Source organism: Pinus tabuliformis, chromosome 1_2 (assembly GCF_031772625.1).
Source record: "Pinus tabuliformis cultivar Carrire ecotype Pingquan chromosome 1_2, CPIR1, whole genome shotgun sequence".
Classification (NCBI taxonomy): Eukaryota; Viridiplantae; Streptophyta; class Pinopsida; order Pinales; family Pinaceae; genus Pinus; species Pinus tabuliformis.
Genome location: NC_142298.1, coordinates 1,184,406,721 through 1,184,426,725, shown reverse-complemented (window position 1 = coordinate 1,184,426,725; position 20,005 = coordinate 1,184,406,721). Strand labels below are relative to the sequence as shown.

The following is a 20,005-nucleotide window of genomic DNA, read 5'->3' as shown; positions in this document are numbered from 1 at the left end:
TTTAAACTGAAACTTTTGAATCTAGGTCAATTATTTAAATTGATAGTTATTTTCAACTTTTAATAAAAAAAAATTAGTAGTTTTACTCAATACAAATAATTAGAAAAGTGTCTTTTTAAATGCTCTATATTTAATAGTTAAGACTATTTTACAATGAAGTGTAAAAACAAGTGAGTAGTCTAATGAGGTTGTAAATTTGCCGAAAATAATGGAAATATTTTTATGATTTTAGTAAAATTTGGTGAATTTTTTTGAAAATCTAGGTTATATGTTAAACTTCAAAATTTTGAATACCTCATGAGTTTTTACTGGTGCTGAATCTATTTCCACCATCAGAAATAAAATTCAAACACCCCTACCTATTTCCACTATCAGAAATAAAATTCAAACACCCCTACCGTACATTATTTTTTTTTTTATTATTATTATAAATTTTAACTTGGCTAACAAATTTGGGGCCTCTTGGACCATGACGCTAAAGTGAATTTGAAATTCCAATGCATCCAGGCCTTTTTCATGAATTTGCCACGACTAAATTAAACGATGACCGTCTTGTGTTCCATTAAATTCCAGGCAGTGTCCACGTTATGTCGGATGAAACTTTTATGTTTGTTCTTTTAATCATCAAACTTCGTGGATACAGTTTGTTGATGTGACATATAGACTCTCTAGTGTGAATACAGCTCCAGGAAACGTTATCGGTAGTCGGTGACGTGATATTCTTTCATTTAGTGGAATACAACCTGTCTATATGATATATATAGAAGCTCTCCTCTGAACAAGTAATACAGCTAAAGCTATATTGGAGTCTGGAAGTCACATGTTATGGGGTGCCCCCTGGAACTATATGGGAACTGATGTGTTGAAAATCTCAAGTCCCTGACTGGCTGTGTAACGAGTTGAAGTTAGCGACTGGAGTCATTTTTCATCACTCTTTCAGAGTTGCCCCTCTTTCCTGCGTTATCAATAATTTATCAACCATGACTGGAAAAAAAAGCCGCTTCTTTCCTGGTAAATCTGCAAAACCTGATTCGTCTAATATTAACCCCTCTTCTTCCAATAATGCGGCGCCCTCCTCTTCTCAACGTACTGGAACATCATTTGCCCTCCCCATTACTCCTCAGGCCAATGCTCATCCTGCTCAAGACGAGATTTCAGAAGTAGGATCCTCTTTGACCTCTGATTCTCCCAGCCTTGCACATGCTGGTCGAGACAAGGTTGCAGAAATAGGATCTCCTTCGACCCCTTCTGCTCCCAGCCCTGAAAAGCTACGGGATCATGCTGAGAGGGCAAGGGAAGCCGCTGAACAATATAATCAGCGTATTAGGGAAGCCGCTGAACAATATAATCAGCGTATTAGGGAAGCCACTGAAGGACCTAATGAAGAAAGTGATGTTGACGATTTATATGCCGCCTTCAACCTCATGTCGCAGCTTTCCGATTTTATCAAGGTCTATCCCTATCTTCATTCTTGATGCTCTTTTCTTCCTCCATTTGTGTTTAATCCCAAGTAGATGAAAATCAGAAATTCGTTTAAGCTTTTTATCATGTTTCATCAAACAATTTTTTACGTGATTAAATAACAGTTATCTGTTTAGGCTGAGATAACTGTCAAGAAAATTTTTATTCTGTTCATAGGATTTTGAGATTTAAATATGTAGTAACATTTATTTAATTATGAGTGTAAGTCTTGTTTATGTAAATTACGTAGGTTATTAATTTTAAGTTGTGTTTTTTGGTTTTTCTAAAACATCTATGGTTCATATGCTCATAGGCGGGTAGATGCACAATTCTAATAGCATTGTAATATTTTTTTAGACGGGTAGATGCACAATTTTAATACGATTGTAATATTTTTTTTTAGAATTTATCTTTAATATACAATTTTTGAGCTATTGAGAATTTATTTTTAAGATACAATTTTTTGAGCTAAATTTTTTAATAACAAGATTGATTTGTATATCTTAACAGTAAATACTATTCATTTATAAATAATGAAAATATATTTATTAAATGCACAAGTGACATCAATAAAAACTTCCACAACAATTAATTCCACCAATACACTTTAAACTAGAGTTGATCAAACACAAATAGATGATTTACATGTTCATCAATCAACACAATAGGGCTATTTACCTTACAACTGCAACCTTATTCCTGGTTGTTCTCATAGTGCAAACCTTTGCTACCTTCGGAACACTTACAACCCTTTGTTGTCCTTTAGGAAAGACCTCTACTACTAAAAGAACTACCTACAACATTCAGTTATCCATCAAAGAGGAACTCCGCTACCTCAAGAACCCTTCAGCCCTGTGCTACCACAAAAAAGAGGGTTCCAGCCGTACACTGCCTCAATTGGAGACTCTGAGATATGTCGCTACCCAGAAATGCCCTAAATGTGGCCCATAACCATAGGGTTAGTTCCTTGCTTCCATAACAATTTCAGATGACCATGTTGCTATAGTAAATGGCCTCAAAGGCCCTCACTGCCTCAGGTAGAAGCTTCGTTGCCTTGAATAACCTTATTTTCCATATGGAAATCACCTCCTCGAGTAGGAAGCTTAGTTGCCTTGAATAACCTTATTTTCCATATGGAAATCACTTCCTTAGGTAGGAAGCTTCATTGCCTTGAATAACCTTATTTTCCATATGGAAATCACTTCAAGAGGTTCATTGCCATAGATCCCGGTATAAGGGGATTCCATAGCTAAATAACTAACCCCCAAATAATCTCACTACTACAGGAACCTCCTTTGCATTGCTTGGATTAGGGGTATTTTGCTACTCATAGACTCTCACTGCCCTGTAATTGCCTTAACATGCTTAGGTTACTTAAAAAAAAGGGCTACCTGTTGACTAGCTAAGGTCTTTGTTGCCTTTGGAATTATTTTAGACAGCTCTCATCGAAGTATTTTAGACAGCCCTCAATGTCACATAATTGCTCCTCAGACCAATCAATCCACATAAGTCCAGACCACTCAATCCACATAAGTGGATTTATTACCAAAATCAGAGGAAAGATGCCTAAAAAAATTATGCCAAACAAAATTGAGAGAAGTGATTGGTTAGGTAGAATCTTTCACCATCGAAATCAATTAAAAAGTATAGGGATTTAAAAACCTTCAAAAAGTCTTACTTCACAAAACAGAAATGCATGATGAGAAAAATGATTCTCTTTTCTTTTATTTCTTGAGGTTCCTTCTCCTAATTTTAATTTGAGGGACTAACAAGTTTCTCTCCACTCAAATTTAGATTTTTTCACAAGTTTTCCTCCAATTACCTCAATTTACCCAATAACATTAAATAATGGGGTACCTTATAAATGACTCTAGCCTATAAAATTGGATAAAAATTTTGGCGGTTCTTGAAACTTTAGGCTTGATTCCGTATCGATTTCAATGGCTTTTGTTATGCAGGGAAGAGTGGGGTTTTTTTTATTTTTCGTTGAAGTTGGGGTTCTTCGAGATTAGAGTTCAAAACCCGGTCGACCCTATTGCATAAAGTGGTTCCTCAGTTAAATTTTTTTTGCTGGGAAACCACCAATTGTATTAAATGGGTTAATGGCAGATCCATCCCTCAATGGTTTACTCTATGACTATTGTTGATGTTGAAGGAGATGAAATTGTCATCCTTTTGGGGCAGAGAAGGTGTTTGCAGAATTCTGTAGACAAGGAGCTTGCATTGATTACTATTTTTTTCTTTTTTATTTGTTGTTGCATGGTAATTTGAACTTCCTATGTGGATTTTTGATGTGTGGATTTTTAATAGTAATGTAATTAGAAGTTATTGGGTAATTTTTAAATTTTGGTAATATTTTTTATTAGGAGTTTTCAATTTTACTAGATTTTATTACTGTTTGTTTGCTTGTTTTTTTTTTAAGTTTTTGTTTTGATTCTCAATTAATTCCAATTTTTTGTGGATCATTTATATGGTTATTGTAAATGTTTTCTATCTTTATGTTTTTGTAGCTAGTCTTTTTTAGTTTCAAAATTTAACCATATTCTTCCAAGTTATTTGACTTTTTCTTCAAAGTTTTGGTCATAATTTCTGATTGGAGCTTTCAACCCCCATAGGCCTCATTTTTTTGCCTTTCAATACATTTTTATGGATCTTCTTTAGTTTTACCTCCAAAGTGTTTTATCGTTGGTGTTGTGTGTTGTGTTTAAACATTGACGTTGCTCCCTTTTAGGAGCCTTGTTGTCCTTTGCATTGCTAATAATTATCCCTTAAACATTTTGTACATCATATCTATGGGTCTTGTAGCCAAGCTCTACTTTAGAAATTTAACCTTTTTTTATGTTTCCTTAAATTTCCTTTAATTTTATAATTCCATAAATTTCCTTAGATGTGGAGTACATACTTGATTTAAATTCACTTAGATAAGATATTGATGTTGAGTTTGTATACCTTCCAATCACCTTCTTATAATATATATGCAAAGTAACCATCTTTAATGTTGGGCTTCTCCCAATTTATTATATATATATAGGTGCTATACTTGTAATTATACAACTCATATAAAATAGTTTTTATTTTTGGGTCAGTTTTTACTACTTTGTTTTGTCCTTTTTGTACATGGAGGTCAAACTAGTATATAATCTTGATGAATGTTTTTTTCTGGGTTACAATTATCTTTTATAAAATCTAATTACTTAAAATAACTTATTACAATTAACAATAGATTTTTATTTCTCTTAATCTTTTAATTATCTCTAAACACTATATTTGTAAATTTATTTCTAATATAATAATAATAAAATCTTATTTATTTAAAAATAATTATAAAATATAAGCTTCCACCCTGCAATATAATTCAAGATTGCCATTAAAATAGAGTCTTACGTATGAGGAAATTTGAGGTTCAAATCCCCCGATTCACCAGGTACTTACAGAAGAGGCATATATAAACATAAGATTATAATAATAACAATTGGAATTAACCCTAAATCAATAATACTAACAATCAAAATCAACCCCATACTATACAAATACAAAACTAACCTAAATACCAATTCTTTTAAACTAAAAAAAACCTAAAAATAAAATACAAATAAATAAATAATTAAAATGATAATTATAAAATATAATCCAAAACTATAAACACTATTTATCCTACTCAGCAATATCCCTTATATATCCAATATCCCATTTCATCATCTATCAAATATGATAGGTTATTCTTATCACATTTCTCGTTTGGTAGGTTATATCAATTCGCTTTAGCTTTCATTAATTAAATTATTATATATATAATATAATATAATATAATATAATATGAAATTTAAAAAAATAAAAAACGCTTTTACATCATTTTCAATTAATTTTTTTGTTTAAGTAAGTCAGAGGTTATATCATATTCGAGAATTAAAAAAAACATCCATAGATATTGTCCATGGTTGGTCTAATTGGAAGCCACACCATTTGTAAAAAATAAATTTCAGCCTTTGAAACTTTATATTGTCTTAAACTCATTATGCTATCAGACCGAAAACTAGAATTAAGTACATACTTGAAAGAAAAACACTAGTGAGAGGAGCTGCCCAAGAAATGACTATACAACTAACTATCAAAACCCCAATCAATGGATTTAAAATGACAGGCCCACTGGGTAGAGATACAAAAAAGGAAACAAAATTTCCAAAACATGGGACTTAGCTGAGCTGGGATAATCCTCGCCAATAGTGATGGGTTTTTGTTGGCGACCCTCCAACTAGAACACTATCTTGCTTCACCTAGTCGGGGTTAAGGACAAAGCATTCATCCCCTTCCTTATTCTTGATTGCACGACATTTGAGTTGTTCATAATGCAGCGAGTCCTGTGGTGCACCGATTCTACAAAGACTGTGAACTTCACATCCAGTAAATCCAACTTCTCCTCCAAAGCTTTTCTTGCTTGAGTATTCTCCTGCATAGCCAGACCCATGATGGTTTTCATGGTCCAAGTGAGCTTGATGGTGCAACTGTAAGGATTTTCACGAGCTCTAGTCAATCTCGGGTCCGAAATTCACTTGAAATGTTCGTCCACCTCTTCTATGCTGATATTCCTCCTAATTTCAGTGGTTTTCTCCTCCAAATGGTTAATGTTCTCTTTTACCTCTAGAGGGATGATGTTATGAAAGGTGAGAGAGGCCTTACGGGCTGCAATATCGACCTTAGTTCTTGGTTTCATGTTGTGTTGGCACCATTGATCCATATTTCGGCCTCTCGGTCTATGACTGGATGAGGGGCCTCAGGAAAAATTAAGGGTTCGAGCCATATGAGATCTAACTAGAAGGAGGGAGCTAAAAGGGATGGATTGCAAGGGACAATGAGCGAAAAACCAAGCAGGAGAAAATAACAATGGAAGGAAAAGCAAACTTGAGTGGGGGGTGACATTAAGCTTCCTGGGGTTGAGAAGGCCAAGGAGAATAATGGAGACATCAATGCAAAAAATCCTCGCATGTACAATGATATCTAGCTTAAAATTTGATTGATTCATTCAGTTGGTGGAAGGATGTGGTGGGCGGCTATTGCAATCATTCATCATTCCATAGTTCAAGTACTCATTAAGAGCATCATTTCGTCTCACAACCTTCAAAGTTTGCATACAAATCCATCAAGAAATGACATGCGAGTTGGTAGGATGGTTTGGAGGGTCATTAAGACCATAAATGTCTATGTCCTTGTGGTGGAGTTCTTCACATTCTTGACACATATTGTCGTCAGGTAATTCTTTCCATGCATGGGAGCTTAACGTGAGGTTGTCCTCTGTCCCCTCATTCGCCAGCCAGTTATCTACACAATTTTCCTTGTGCTTAACTGCACGGAAGTGAACCCCACCGATGTTGGTGATGTGGTGTTGAATGAGTTGAAGAGTCTTCGAAAGCCTCCAATTGGCGGTCACTTTGCTAACTAGAGTGTCATGTTGGAGCTTACGGGCAACAAGGGTGGCCAACATTGAGTCCCTTCGACAATTAGTGTTAATGAATTGCATGGACATGGCGATGTCGAGTCCATGCTCCATAGCCTGCAACTCAGCCACATTGTTCGTGTTGATCCCCAATTTCCCATAATAGATCCAATTGATTTCTCCCTTATTATTTTTGAAGATTCCTCCGAAGCCTACAGACCCAAGGTTACCCTTAAAAGCATCGTCATAGTTTAACTTGATAACGTTGATACTTGGGGGAGACCATGTGTCAGGGGTATCAAGGTTGATAGAGGGATTTTTAGTAACAATGGATAGAATGTTTTCTAGTTTGAGGAGCTAAAGGATATCAAGGTCTGAAGCTCGAGGAGGGCCTTGCAAAGGAGGAAGACTGGAAATAGAGTTAGAGTTTTGAATTATCTTCTTTAATTTGGTAAGTAGAATCTCCCCTGTAACCTGCATATTTCTGAAGATTCTCACATTTCTTTCTTTCCAAATTACCCAAGAGAGGGCCCCTGGAAACAAGTTCCAAGCTCTGTTGAAAATTAAATGAGATGTGATGTGAGGTCGCTAGTTGTCCAGGGTGCTCTGAATTGATGCCATTTTTCTATCCGAAGTTATGAATACCTCCATCCCCTAGTCCCATAAAGTTGAGGCATGAATGTAGGAGTTCATAAGTTTATTAGTGGTTTCCTCCTGTTTTTCACATAGACAACAACGAGATGCACCCAAAAAGCCATGTTTTATGAGGTTATCCCAGGTAAGGATTTTACCATAGAGAACCAACCAAAGAAAGAGAGTATTTTTTGGCCACTGTTATTTTTCCCATAGAAAAATCCACAAAGGACGTTGTTCCAATTGATTGTAGTTGTGCAAATATCCATAAGCCTCCTTGAGGATAAAGTCACCTCTTGAGTTTTTGTTATGAAACCAGCTCACAAAAAGATAGAAAAGAAAGATCAATACCTTAGAAATCAGTCTCTTCGAGGGGGCAACCTCCTTTACATTACACAAATGAACAATTCTTGGATGATACAAATAAAAAAACCTCCTTTCTATATATAGGAGTCTAAGGGGTCACAATATAATCAAAGCTGACATAACAATAATAATATAAGGGCACAATAATAACAATAGTGGGCTTCTACGGGGCACAACAATAACAATAAGGGCTACAATGATAATAGTAATGGGGGAATCACTAGTATTATAGGGACCTAACATGCCTTTCTCCTTAAAAAAAGTGTTTTCCTCAACGCTTAAGTAGTTCTAGATGATTCTGTATAAAATTCTCATCCTCCCATATGGAATATTCAACGGGTAAGTGCTTCCACTTGACAAGATACTCCGAAATTGATCGATTTCGTAGCTGTCGAGTTCTTGTTTCTGTGACTGCTTCAGGTTCCAATATGATTTTTCCTTCCTCGTCAAGTTATGGAAATATTGTTTGAACTGGGAGCTTGTCACAAGTAACCTTCTTTAAGCATGAAACATGGAAAATTGGGTGCACTTGGGAAGCTGCAGTAAGCTCCAATTTGTATGCCATAGTACTAATCTTTTGCAACTACTTGTACAGATCATAATACTTTGGTAATCATTTATTAAAATTCTTAGCTTGCCTGAGGGACATTTGTTTATATGGTTGTATTTGTAGAAATACCCAGTCACCTATATCAAAACTTCTTTCGATGCGATGTTGATCTGCTTGTTGTTTCATTCTATTATGTGCCAAAGTTAGGTTATCCTTTAAGAGTTGGATAACTTGTTGTTGATGCCCGATGTGATCTTCCACTGCTTGAACCTTAGAATTTTCTCTTAAATATGATGTGATGGACGGTAGGTGATATCCATAAAGTGCCATAAATGGGGTCATTTTTTCCGCAGTATGGAAGGAAGTGTTATAACACCATTCAACCAAAGGAAACCATTTGACCCATTGTGTCTGTTTATCAGATACAAAGAAATGAAGATATCCTTCCAAACATTTGTTTACTATCTCAGTTTGCCCATCAGATTGAGGATGATAAGATGAGCTATGAGCTAACTGAATACCAAGACAAGAAAATAATTTTGTCCAAAAATTTCCAGTGAAAATGGGATCTTTGTCGCTTACAATAATCTTTTGGTTTCCATGTAGCTTTTGCATTGTTTCCATAAATGCAGTAGAAACTGTATTGCCTTTAAGTGGATGAGATAATGCACAAAAGTCTGCATACTTGGTAAGTCTGTCAACTACCACCATGATGACACTCTTTCCTTCAGACTTGGGTAAACCTGTGATAAAATCCGTTGAAACCTCCTCCCAATGTTGACTTGGAATGGATAAAGGTTCTAATAGACCCAGGGTCTTAATTGTTTCAACTTTATTTTGTTGGAAAACCAAACATTTCGCCACAAACTTTTGAATATCAGATTTAAGGTCATCCCAAAAAAATTCCTTCTTAACCCTGTGGTAAGTTTTTAAAAATCGCGAGTGCCCTCCTAAGGGAGAGGCGTGCAATTCCATAAGAATATTTTGTTTGAGTCAGGAATTCTGACATAGGTATAAGCGATATTTGTACCATAACGAATCATTTTTCCAGCTAAATGTATCAGATGCACTGGGATCTTGTTGTAAATTTTGAATGAGTGCCCACGCTTTTTCGTCATTCTTCCATTCATCCCTTGCTTTGTTTATCCAATATGGTTGGATAATAGAAATGGCACAAAGCAACGCTTCCAGCTCCTCATCCTTTCTTGAGAGTGCATCTGCCACAACATTTTCCTTCCCTCTTTTGTATATGATTTCAAAGCCATAACCTAACATCTTTGTGACCCATTTTTGTTGTTCTTTTGAATATAATATTTGTTCTAAAAGGTATTTAAGACTATCATGATCCGTTTTTACCTTCAAGTGTCTTCCCATTAGGTATGGTCGCCATTTCTTAAGTGCATGTAGTATTGCCAACATTTCCTTCTCATAAATAGCTTTGTGTAAATACTTTCCTTTGATTGGACGACTTTCAAAAGCAATGGGTATTTATTTTTGCATTAAAACAACACCAATTCCATTTCCTGAGGCATCACATTCCACAATAAAGGTTTTTGTGAAGGCCTTCGCTGCTTCTGGAGTCCATAAAAATGCATCTTTTTTCAATAATGTTGTTAGAGGTGTTGCTATTCTCCCATAATTCTTAACAACTTGCGATAATACCTTGTCAACCCCAGAAATCCTCGCAGATGCTTTATGGATGTGGGGATTTTCCATTCCTTAATGGATTTAATTTTGCTAGGGTCTACCTTAACACCTTCATGAAATACAATATGACCTAGATATTCTACCTCTTGTACTCCAAAGAAACATTTGGAGCTTTTTGCATATAATTGTTTCTCCACCAATAGTTTGAGCACCCTGTCAACATGTTGAACATGATCCTTCCAACACTTGCTATAGATTAGTATATCATCAAAAAATACGAACACAAATTTTCTAAGGAAGGGTTTGAAAATGGAATTCATCAAACCTTGTAATGTAGAAGGTGCATTGGTAAGGCCAAAAGGCATGACCAAAAATTCATAATGACCCTCATGAGTTTTAAATGTTGTTTTCGGAATGTCTTCAGTCTTCATTCTGATTTGATGATATCTTGAACGAAGATCCAACTTGGTGAAGTAAACTGATCCATGCAATTCATCCAATAGTTCATCAATGACAGGAATGAGAAATTTATCTTTAATAGTGAGCTTGTTGAGCTCCCTATAATTCAGACACATGCGCCATGATGCACCATTCTTGTCCACCAATACTAGAGAAAGAACTTTGACTAGGTTGAATTATACCAGCCTCTAGCATTTATGCAACCATACGTTCAATTTCACTCTTTTGGGCATAGGGATATCTATAAGGCTTGAGGTTTGGAGGAACACTTCCTGAAATCAAATGAATAGCATGATCATGATCACGAATAGGTGGGAGACCTTTGGGAGTCTTAAATACCTTGGAATGATTTTCCAAGTCTTTTTGGAGATCTGGAGAAATAGATGATTTCGATGTGGGAACCTCTAGCGAACATAATTTTGCAATTACGCCTCGTTGTTATTTATTTAGAAGCGTTGTCATTCCATTAGAGCTGATTATCTTTCCTGGTTTCCCTGCGATACCTCTTAACTCAACTTCCTTTCCTTCCGAAGAAAATTTCATGAAAAGTTCTTGAAAAGTAGCAGCTATTGTACCCAAGGATTGTAGCCATTGGACTCCTAATACAACATCAACACCACCCATTGGAATTGAAAGCATTGGGCTATTCAATACATATTCTCCCATGGATAGCTTGATATTATGGCACTTTCCATAGCAATTTATGATTCCTCCACTTGCAACCATCACTTAACACTCTGGTGCTGGATATAGGAAGCAATTCAATTCCTTGGCTATCTTACAATGAATAAAATTATGGGTACTGCCAGAATCAATCAACACTATTACCTTTTTCTTCTTGATATGTCATTCTATCTTGATAGTTTGAGGAGTGGTAATTTCGGCCAACACATTACAAGATATGGTCGGATTCATTTCTTCTTTCTCTAGGGTTTGTTCCTGGTGTATATCCTGTTCTTTTGATGTTTCTTGTTTCTTCTCTTCCTCCTCTTCACAATCTATGTAAAATAATTTCTTCTCAGCACACTTATGACCTTTAGTGTATTTGCTATCACAACTATAACAAATCCATTTTGCTCTTTTTTCTTCCAATTGTTGGGGTGTCAACCTTGTAGGTTGTGGAAGGCTATGGGAAACAACACTTCCATCCTTATAGTTGTGAGTGGTAGGCTTCCTTGTTGCCATAATTTTGCTTTCCATTTTTCTTGCCAACCCGAATGCCTTCTCCAATGAGTCAGGTTCCCAAAGGCGAACCTCATGTTGGATGTTATTCTTTAAAGTCCCTATGAACACATCAATCCTATGCTCTTCTGGAATATCTTTTACCCTTATATTCAATTTTTGGAAGTCCTCAATGTGCTCCATCATTGAACCCTTTTGTTTGAGGTTTATCAATTGGCTAAAAAAAGTGTTTCTTTTTGTATCCTCATAATGTGCTATCATTTCTTCCATAAAAATTGCCCAAGTGACAATTTGTTTACGAGAGCAAAGCCATCGATACCATACAAACTGATTTGGTTCCAAATATAAATTTGCAATGCATACCTTTTGTGTGTTTTGCACATCATGGAGATCGAAATATTGCTCCATCTGTAGTATCCATGTTACCGGATCCTTGCCATCAAACTTCCTCATATTGATCTTTGGAACATGGTGGGTCTTCAATCCAACGTTAGAGTTTATGAAATCATGACTAACATTTATTTTGTTCTCATCATGAGTTTCCTCTACTACCTTTTCGCCATTAGGAAGCATTTCTTGTAGTAACTTTGCCACACCTCCTTTCAAACCTTCCATGTCTTTCTTCAAATATTCAATGTTTACTTCTAAACCATCCATCTTAGCTTCCACGCCATTCATCTTAGCTTCCACGCCTTTATTTAAACCATCCATCTTAGCTTTTGTTACCTTTTGTGAGAGTGAAATTTGTTGCACTTGGTCTCGTAATTTTGATATATCATGTTGCATTTCTTCCTCTTCTTCATGATTCATGCTAGAGCTTTCAGGTTGCTTACTAGGTGTTTCCATTTTCTTTCTTCGGGACATCAATTAATGATAATTATGCTTCATTGTGCCCTTTGAACTTCAAACTAATTTTTCAACCCAAACTTATGCAAAATTTTAAAAAGACTACACACATTTTTTTTCTTTGTAGAAGCTCGATATTGAATCTGTTGCATCTCTGTAATTGTGGATCTCCAAGGTCTAAAATTGCTTCCTGCGGTAGCCCTCTGAGTCCTCTTTCCAATGCCACCAGTATGATCAAAATTGGATTCTCCAAGAAAGAGTTATGCCCAATCTCTCAAGATAACCTGACTATATAATTTTTCAGTAGAGCGAACTTATACGATGTGCCATGTGTCACTGTTTCGACCTTTGTGTTGAAAATGCAACAAGATGATGGAGCTTAGTGAAAAGAAATCCCCTTCACTAAGTGGGCCCGCTGGGTATTTTTGGTGCAAAGTCTATTTTTAGACTATGTCTATTTTTAGACATATGGATCATAATCTATTCTCATGCAGGATTGCGCAGTGGAGGCAGGCAAACAGCGGAGGAGATTTGAACCTGTGATTGATTCAGATCTGAGCTAGTTTGTGTGTAGCAGGTGGAGATAGTACTGAGTACTTGCGAGGAGTATTGTACTATGTATTGTTACATGTTCTCAATCAATATAATATACAGATAGTAGGGGGTTTTCAGCTATATGCTTTCCCCAGTACATACTGTGTTGATATGTGTGATTGATGTTTCTATGTGTGCATGCGATTGTTTCTGATTCCGCAAAATTGATGATCAATAGTAGAGGACGTTATGTATTATGCATGCATTATGCAAATAGTGTATAATCAGGATAATCTCTGTGAATAAGTGTCATATTATTCAAAATTTCTACATGGTGTCGGAGCTATGTTGATCATCAGATCTATTATTCAGGAAGTGTTTACATTTTATTTCTTCAGGCAGAGTCTGTAATCGGGCCAGGTAGCTTCTGGATTCATCCTTCTTTTGGAAGGTGAGATATCCGGTGAATGCCCATACAGTCAATCTCTGTACGAGAAATACTTTGTTCTCACGAATTTTAGATCAGAAGCGGTTGAGTTTTGAGCTGGTGGAATTCGAATTTGTAGCAGTGTTTTCTTGGTGTCAAAGTTGAAATGTCTTTCAACGGATTGCGATTGGAGTATGCCCTTAAAGGCAGCTCGAATTATATTGCATGGAAAGACAGGATGGAGGCGGTGTTAGATGACAATGGGTTGAAGGAGTTCATAGATGCTGAAGTCCCAAAGCCTACTGATGCTGCTCAAGTTGAGGCTTGGCAAAAGAAGACAGCAAAGTGTCGAAGGATTCTGTTGGAGGGCGTGAAGGATCACATTGTATCCAGCTTGCATGGAAAGGCTTCTCCATACTTGATGTGGAAAGCGTTGACAGATTTATTCCAAAGCAAGAGCGACCAGAGGAAGTTGACGCTCAAGGATAAACTCAGAAACATTAAGTGTGAGAATGGAGACAGTATGCCCAAGTATCTCACGAAGTTCACCCAATGTCGGGATGAGCTGGGAAGTGTGGGGGTGACTGTCAATGATGAGTATTTGGTGAGCTTGGCTCTACTTGGTCTTCCGAAGAGTTGGCATTACTATCAAGACTCTATCAATGGTCGGGAGAAATTGCCAAGATGGGAGAGACTTTGGTCGGATCTTGTGCAAGAGGAGATCAGGCAGAATATCAAGGACGGATCTTCATCAAAGGCATCTGATGAAGAAAATTGCGCTTTGGCTGCCAAAGAAAAGAAGGGGAAGGAGAAGGTTTCTCTTTCCAAATCTAGTTCTTCCAATGATGGGAAGAAGGTTGACAAATCGAAAGTGCGATGCTTTTGTTGTCATGAGGTGGGCCATTATGCTGCAAATTGTCCACGGAGGAAATCCAAGAAGGGATCCGTGGAAGGATCTGAAGGTGAGGCACTTGCTTCACAGTTTGAGTTGGATTTCACACTCTTTGCATGCATGGTTTCATCCATGGTGGGAAGTGGTTGGTTTCTTGACAGTGGAGCTTCTTTCCACATGACCGGTGACAAGAGTTTCTTCAGTACTTTGGAGGAGAAAGATCTCCAGATACTCATAGCGATGGGTAATGATGAGAAGTATAGTGTCTCAGGTGTAGGCACGATTATTTTTCAGAGGGAGCATGGAGCTCGCATTACCTTGACCAATGTCAAGTATGTACCAGGACTGAAGAGAAACTTGGTGTTGATCACGATGCTGGAAGACAGAGGCTATGATGTAGTCTTCAGTAAGGGAAAGGTTTTCCTTAGACACATCATCACTAGACAGGTGAAGCAGATTGGTTCACGGGTCAAGAACCTGTATGCTCTTGAGGTTCAAGATGCATGCAAAGCCTTGAGCAGCGAGGCAACTGATGGAGACTTGGTGGTTGAGAGGGAGCGTATATTACCTCTCAACATGCAGAGCTAGAAGAAGTCTCAGACGATTGTGGAGGAGCCACGATTGGTGCAGCAGCTTCAGGAGGTTGTGGAGCAGCCACAACAAGGGAAGCTGAGAGGAGATAAAGTAGAGACATCTACTCATGCAGATACCTCCAGTAGGGGGAAACTTCGAGCCAGGTGGGCTGAGGGATCACATGCAACCATACCTCCAAGTAGGAGGTGGGGCGATATAGAGTGATCGTCCCAAGGAGGAGGGGTAGGATCCTTGAGGTACCCAACCTCTTGGATGAGACCTTGCTACGGGAGCCCCGATGTGGAGTAGCAGGAACTGACTGATTGGGTAGAGACAGATGCGGATGGAGCGGTAGAGAGAACGACAGTGTAGGGAATCCCAGGACAGCGCATAGCTAGCAGGCTACAACAATGTGAGACGCATAAGTGTTTTGCACAGTGCTAGGTGGCACAGAGAGGTGTCCAATGGTGCGAGATGCATGGAGATGTTGCAGTAGTGCAGATGTCAGAGAGGGAGCACTTGTCAGTAGCAGGTAGAACTTCAGCATCAGAGTATGTTCCTAGCCCAACAGAGTGGTCAGTTGGGAGTGTTTTTGTTCCAAGTGTGTTGGAGCAAGTGGATCGGGCAAATGTGTTACATGCAGAACATTCTAGAGTTGCAGGATAAGGGGTTGCAGATAATCCACATCTTGTTGAGAGGGAGTGTTGAAAATGCAACAAGATGATGGAGCTTAGTGAAAAGAAGTCGCCTTCACTAAGTGGGCCCGCTAGGTATTTTTGGTGCAAAGTCTATTTTTAGACATATGGATCATAATATATTCCCATGCAGGATTGCGCAGTGGAGGCAGGAAAACAGCGCAATAGATTTGAACCTGTGATTGATTAAGATTTGAGTTAGTTTGTGTGTAGCAGGTGGAGATAGTACTGAGTACTTGCGAGGAGTATTGTACTATGTATTGTTACATGTTCTCAATCAATATAATATACAGATAGCATGGGGTTTTCAGCTGTATGCTTTCCCCAGTACATACTGTGTTGATATGTGTGATTGATGTTTCTATGTGCGCATGCGATTGTTTCTGATTCCGAAAAATTGATGATCAATAGTAGAGGAGGTTATGTATTATGCATGCATTCCGTAAATAGTGTATAATTAGGATAATCTATGTGAATAAGTGTCATATTATTCAAAATTTCTACACTTTGTTTCTGAAAAAGATACACAGAAAACTACAGTCTGTCTTCTTTCTGAAACTTCTTACGAAATTTCAATCTGATGCTAAGAGAGAAAGTTATGACGATTTTCCCAAGGTCACCTGTTTGGAATGTAATTTGGGAGTCTGCAAAAAACCTAACTTCCTCAGATCATATCTCCGAAAATATAGCGAGACTTTGGACCTGAAGTTCAGTTTCGGCTCAAATGGGTTTTTTTTAGCTTCTGAAACGTCACAGAAAAAAATTTATAGTGAAAATGCCACGATGACCTGTTTCGAGCAATGAAACCCTAGAATCCAAAGCTCTCATACCAAATGTTATGAAACCAGCTCACAAAAATATAGAAAAGAAAGATCAACGCCTTAGAAATCAGCCTCTTCGAGGGGGCAACCTCCTTTACATTACACAAATGAACAATTCTTGGATGATATAAATGACAAAACCTCCTTTCTATATATATGAGTCTAAGGGGTCACAATATAATCAAAGCCGACATAACAATAATAATATAAGGGCACAATAATAACAATAGTGCGCTTCTATGGGCACAATAATAACAATATGGGGACAATAGGGGCACAACAATAACAATAAGGGCTAAAATGACAATAGTAATGGGGGAATCACTAGTATTATAGGGACCTAACAATTTTTTCCCCATCTTAATTTATCATCTTCCTGATCCATAAGGATCTGATGATCTTGGAGATTCCCTTCGAAAGTCTCCCAATCGAAATTATCTAAAATTGTAATAACCCCACCCCACATTTACCCACATTAACATACTTACCAGGGTAAACATTATTTGAGAGTTACTATGCATGACCCAACTTCCATGGTGCAGTTACGGAAATAAGGTCTAACTTGCCACCAGATGCTATTCATATTTACAAACACTTTGTGACTATAGTACCTGTAAGTCATTGATGCATAGTTTTGTTGTTGCCTTTGTCAAATTGAGAAAATATGAAATTTCCACATCAACATAAAACTTGGAGGCAATTAACTGAGGTGACATGGCTTTTGTCACTTAGTTAGCTTAGTAAATTTGAGTTAGAGGGCTTGGCGTTCAGTTAAGCATGTGTGATTGATTATTTGTAGCAGTCCAGTTTAGTTATTTAGAGTTATATTCAGTTAAACTAGTTCTAACTGTTGATAGAACTAGTTGGAGGTTAGTTGTGTAGTGGGATAACAGTCTAACTCAGTGATCATCCATTTAGCTAATTAATCAACCAAAAAATAGCTAGTGCATGCAAATAATTCGAGTTCCCCATCTATGGTGGAGATTCCAAGGCAATGTAATATCATTTGTAGACTAGTCTTAAGTGTACAAGTGTTGCATGCATCCAGAGGATCAACCTTGGGAATTATGCAATCAATTGTAGGAAAATTCCTAAAAAATAGGGGCCTAATTCCTCAAGATTTGTGCAAGGAAATAGGGTCTCAAGCAGAGGCAGAAATTGACTAAGTCTGAGTCAGAGCTTCTCATTGAGCAGAGAGGAAGGTTATTCACTTGCAGGTTGTGCTCAGAGAGAGCAAGCAATTGTAATACATTCTCTATTCATTTGATTAATGCAAGCAAGCTTAAGGGGTTTTTTACCAGTTGGTTTCCCCTGTATAAATTTGTGTACTTGTGTATGTGATTGATGCACGTTTGGGAATGTTGGTCTAAATTGTGAATTAATTTCGGTAGAGCAGTATAGTAGAATTGTGTCTCTTGATTTAGATTAAATTTCTTAAGTAGTTGCAATTCTATCAGCATATTTCTACATGGTATCAGAGCAAGATTCAAATTAGAACAAAAATTTTGAAGTTGTTCCTTAGGAGGTTCAAATTTGCAACTTTAGTGTAGCAATATCTCTTCATAGTTGGGAGAATGGCCTTCAATGGATTGAGACTAGATTATGCTTTGGAAGACAACTCAAATTTCATTGCATGGAAGGATCGCATGGAGGCGGTTCTTGATGACAATGGATTGCTGGAATATATCAATATAGACATTCCAAAACCAGGATCAGTTGATTCCAAGAACCTAGCCCAATGGAAGAAAGATGTAGCCAAGGCGAGGAGAATAATATTGGAGGAGTGCGAGACCACATTGTCTCAAATATCCATGGGAAAAAGACTCATTTTGCAATGTGGAAGGCACCGACAGAGCTATTTGAGAATAACAATGACCCTAGAAAATTGATGCTCAAAGAAAAACTTTGAAATATCAAGATGCATAAGAATGATACTATTCCACATTATCTCACCAGATTTACACAAGTTCGTGATGAGGTTGGAGGGATTGGTGTGAATGTTGCAGAAGATGACTTGGTGCACCTAACTCTTTTAGGCCTTCCCAAAAGTTGGGATAGCTACCAGGACTCGATAAACAGGAGGGAGTAATTACCGAATTGAGAACGCTTATGGTCCGATTTGGTACAAGAAGTGATCAGGCGAAGTACCATAGATGGAATTTCATCCAAGGGAGAGGATGAAGAAAATTTTACATTGGTTGGAAAGGGAAAGAAAGGAAAAGGGAAGAAGTATCAAACCAAACCAAAATCCAACCAAGGGCATAAGAAGAAAGACTTGTCCAAAATAAAATGTTTCAATTTTCATGAATTCGGGCAATATGCTACAAAGTGTGCACACAAAATGTCTAGCAAGAAGTACTCAGGAGGAGTAGCAGGTTAAGCTTTAGCTTCACAGTTCAAGCTAGATTTCACCCTTATTACATGCATTACCAACACTATGATGGGGAGTGTGTGGTACTTGGACTCTAGTTGCCTCGTTCCACATGACAGGGTGTAGAGAGTTTTTCAGTGACCTGGGGTGGAAATGTCTCTAGATGTATATTGAGCTTGGGGACGAAGGAAGGTATAGTGCTACCAGGATTGATATAGTAACCTTTAAAAGGGAGTCAGGATTCCCTCTTCACCTCGAAGATGTCATGTTTGTACTAATCTTGAAGAAGAACCTCATCTCTATAGTTCTTTTGGAAAACCATGGTTATGCTATGATCTTTAGTAAAGGTAAAGCCTTTCTGAGGCACAAAGCCACTTGATAGGTGAAGCAAATCGAGGTTCGTGTGAAGAACCTATATAAACTTGATGTCGAAGATTTTTCCGCATTAAGTAGTAAGGTAGAGAAAGTGCAGAGTTGCGATGTCGGTGAGCTCTGCCACGAAAGACTTGGCCATTTGCATCACCTTCGACGGGATGTTGGGAGGTACATCAGATCCTGCACTGCCTATGTCATTTCCAAACTGACCATCAAGAAGCAAGGCCTATATACTCCTCTGCCTACTCTTAGTCGGCCTTGGGAATCCATATCCATGGATTACATGTCGGGCCTTCCTTCTACTAAGCATGGAAATGACTACGTTTTCGTGGTCATCGACAAATTCTCTAAGATGGACATTCTTGTGGCCTGCAAGAAAAGTATCACAACAGAAGCCACTGCTAAGCTCTTCTTTGAACGAGTGTGGGTATACTTTGGGATCCCACAGTCCATTATCTCAGATCAGGACAACAGGTTCCTGAGTACATTTTGGTCAAGCCTCTGGTCGATGCTGGATACCAAGCTCACTAAGTCCACAACCTTCCACCCTCAAACTGATGGCAAAATAGTGGTCGTCAAGAGGATGATCATGCACATTTTGTACATGTACAACTCGAAGCATCCAAACACATGGGATGAAAGCCTCACCTATGTCCAACACAGTTACAACAGAGCTCTCCATAACTCAATTGGCCACAATCCCTTTTAGGTGGGATTGGGATTCCAACCACTATGTCCCATT

The 20,005-nt window shown here is 37.7% G+C and overlaps 1 protein-coding gene across 1 annotated transcript in view; it reads left to right on the top strand.

Moving 5' to 3' along the window:
- Positions 1 to 714: 714 nt before the first annotated feature.
- The window catches only part of LOC149210457 (uncharacterized), a 36,057-nt gene continuing 16,766 nt past the window's right edge, over positions 715 to 20,005 (top strand). Inside the window, exon 1 of the mRNA XM_089396725.1 lies at positions 715 to 1,451. Coding sequence (XP_089252851.1) covers positions 981 to 1,451 — 471 coding nt within the window. The 5' untranslated portion in view covers positions 715 to 980. The remainder of the gene's footprint in view (positions 1,452 to 20,005) is intronic.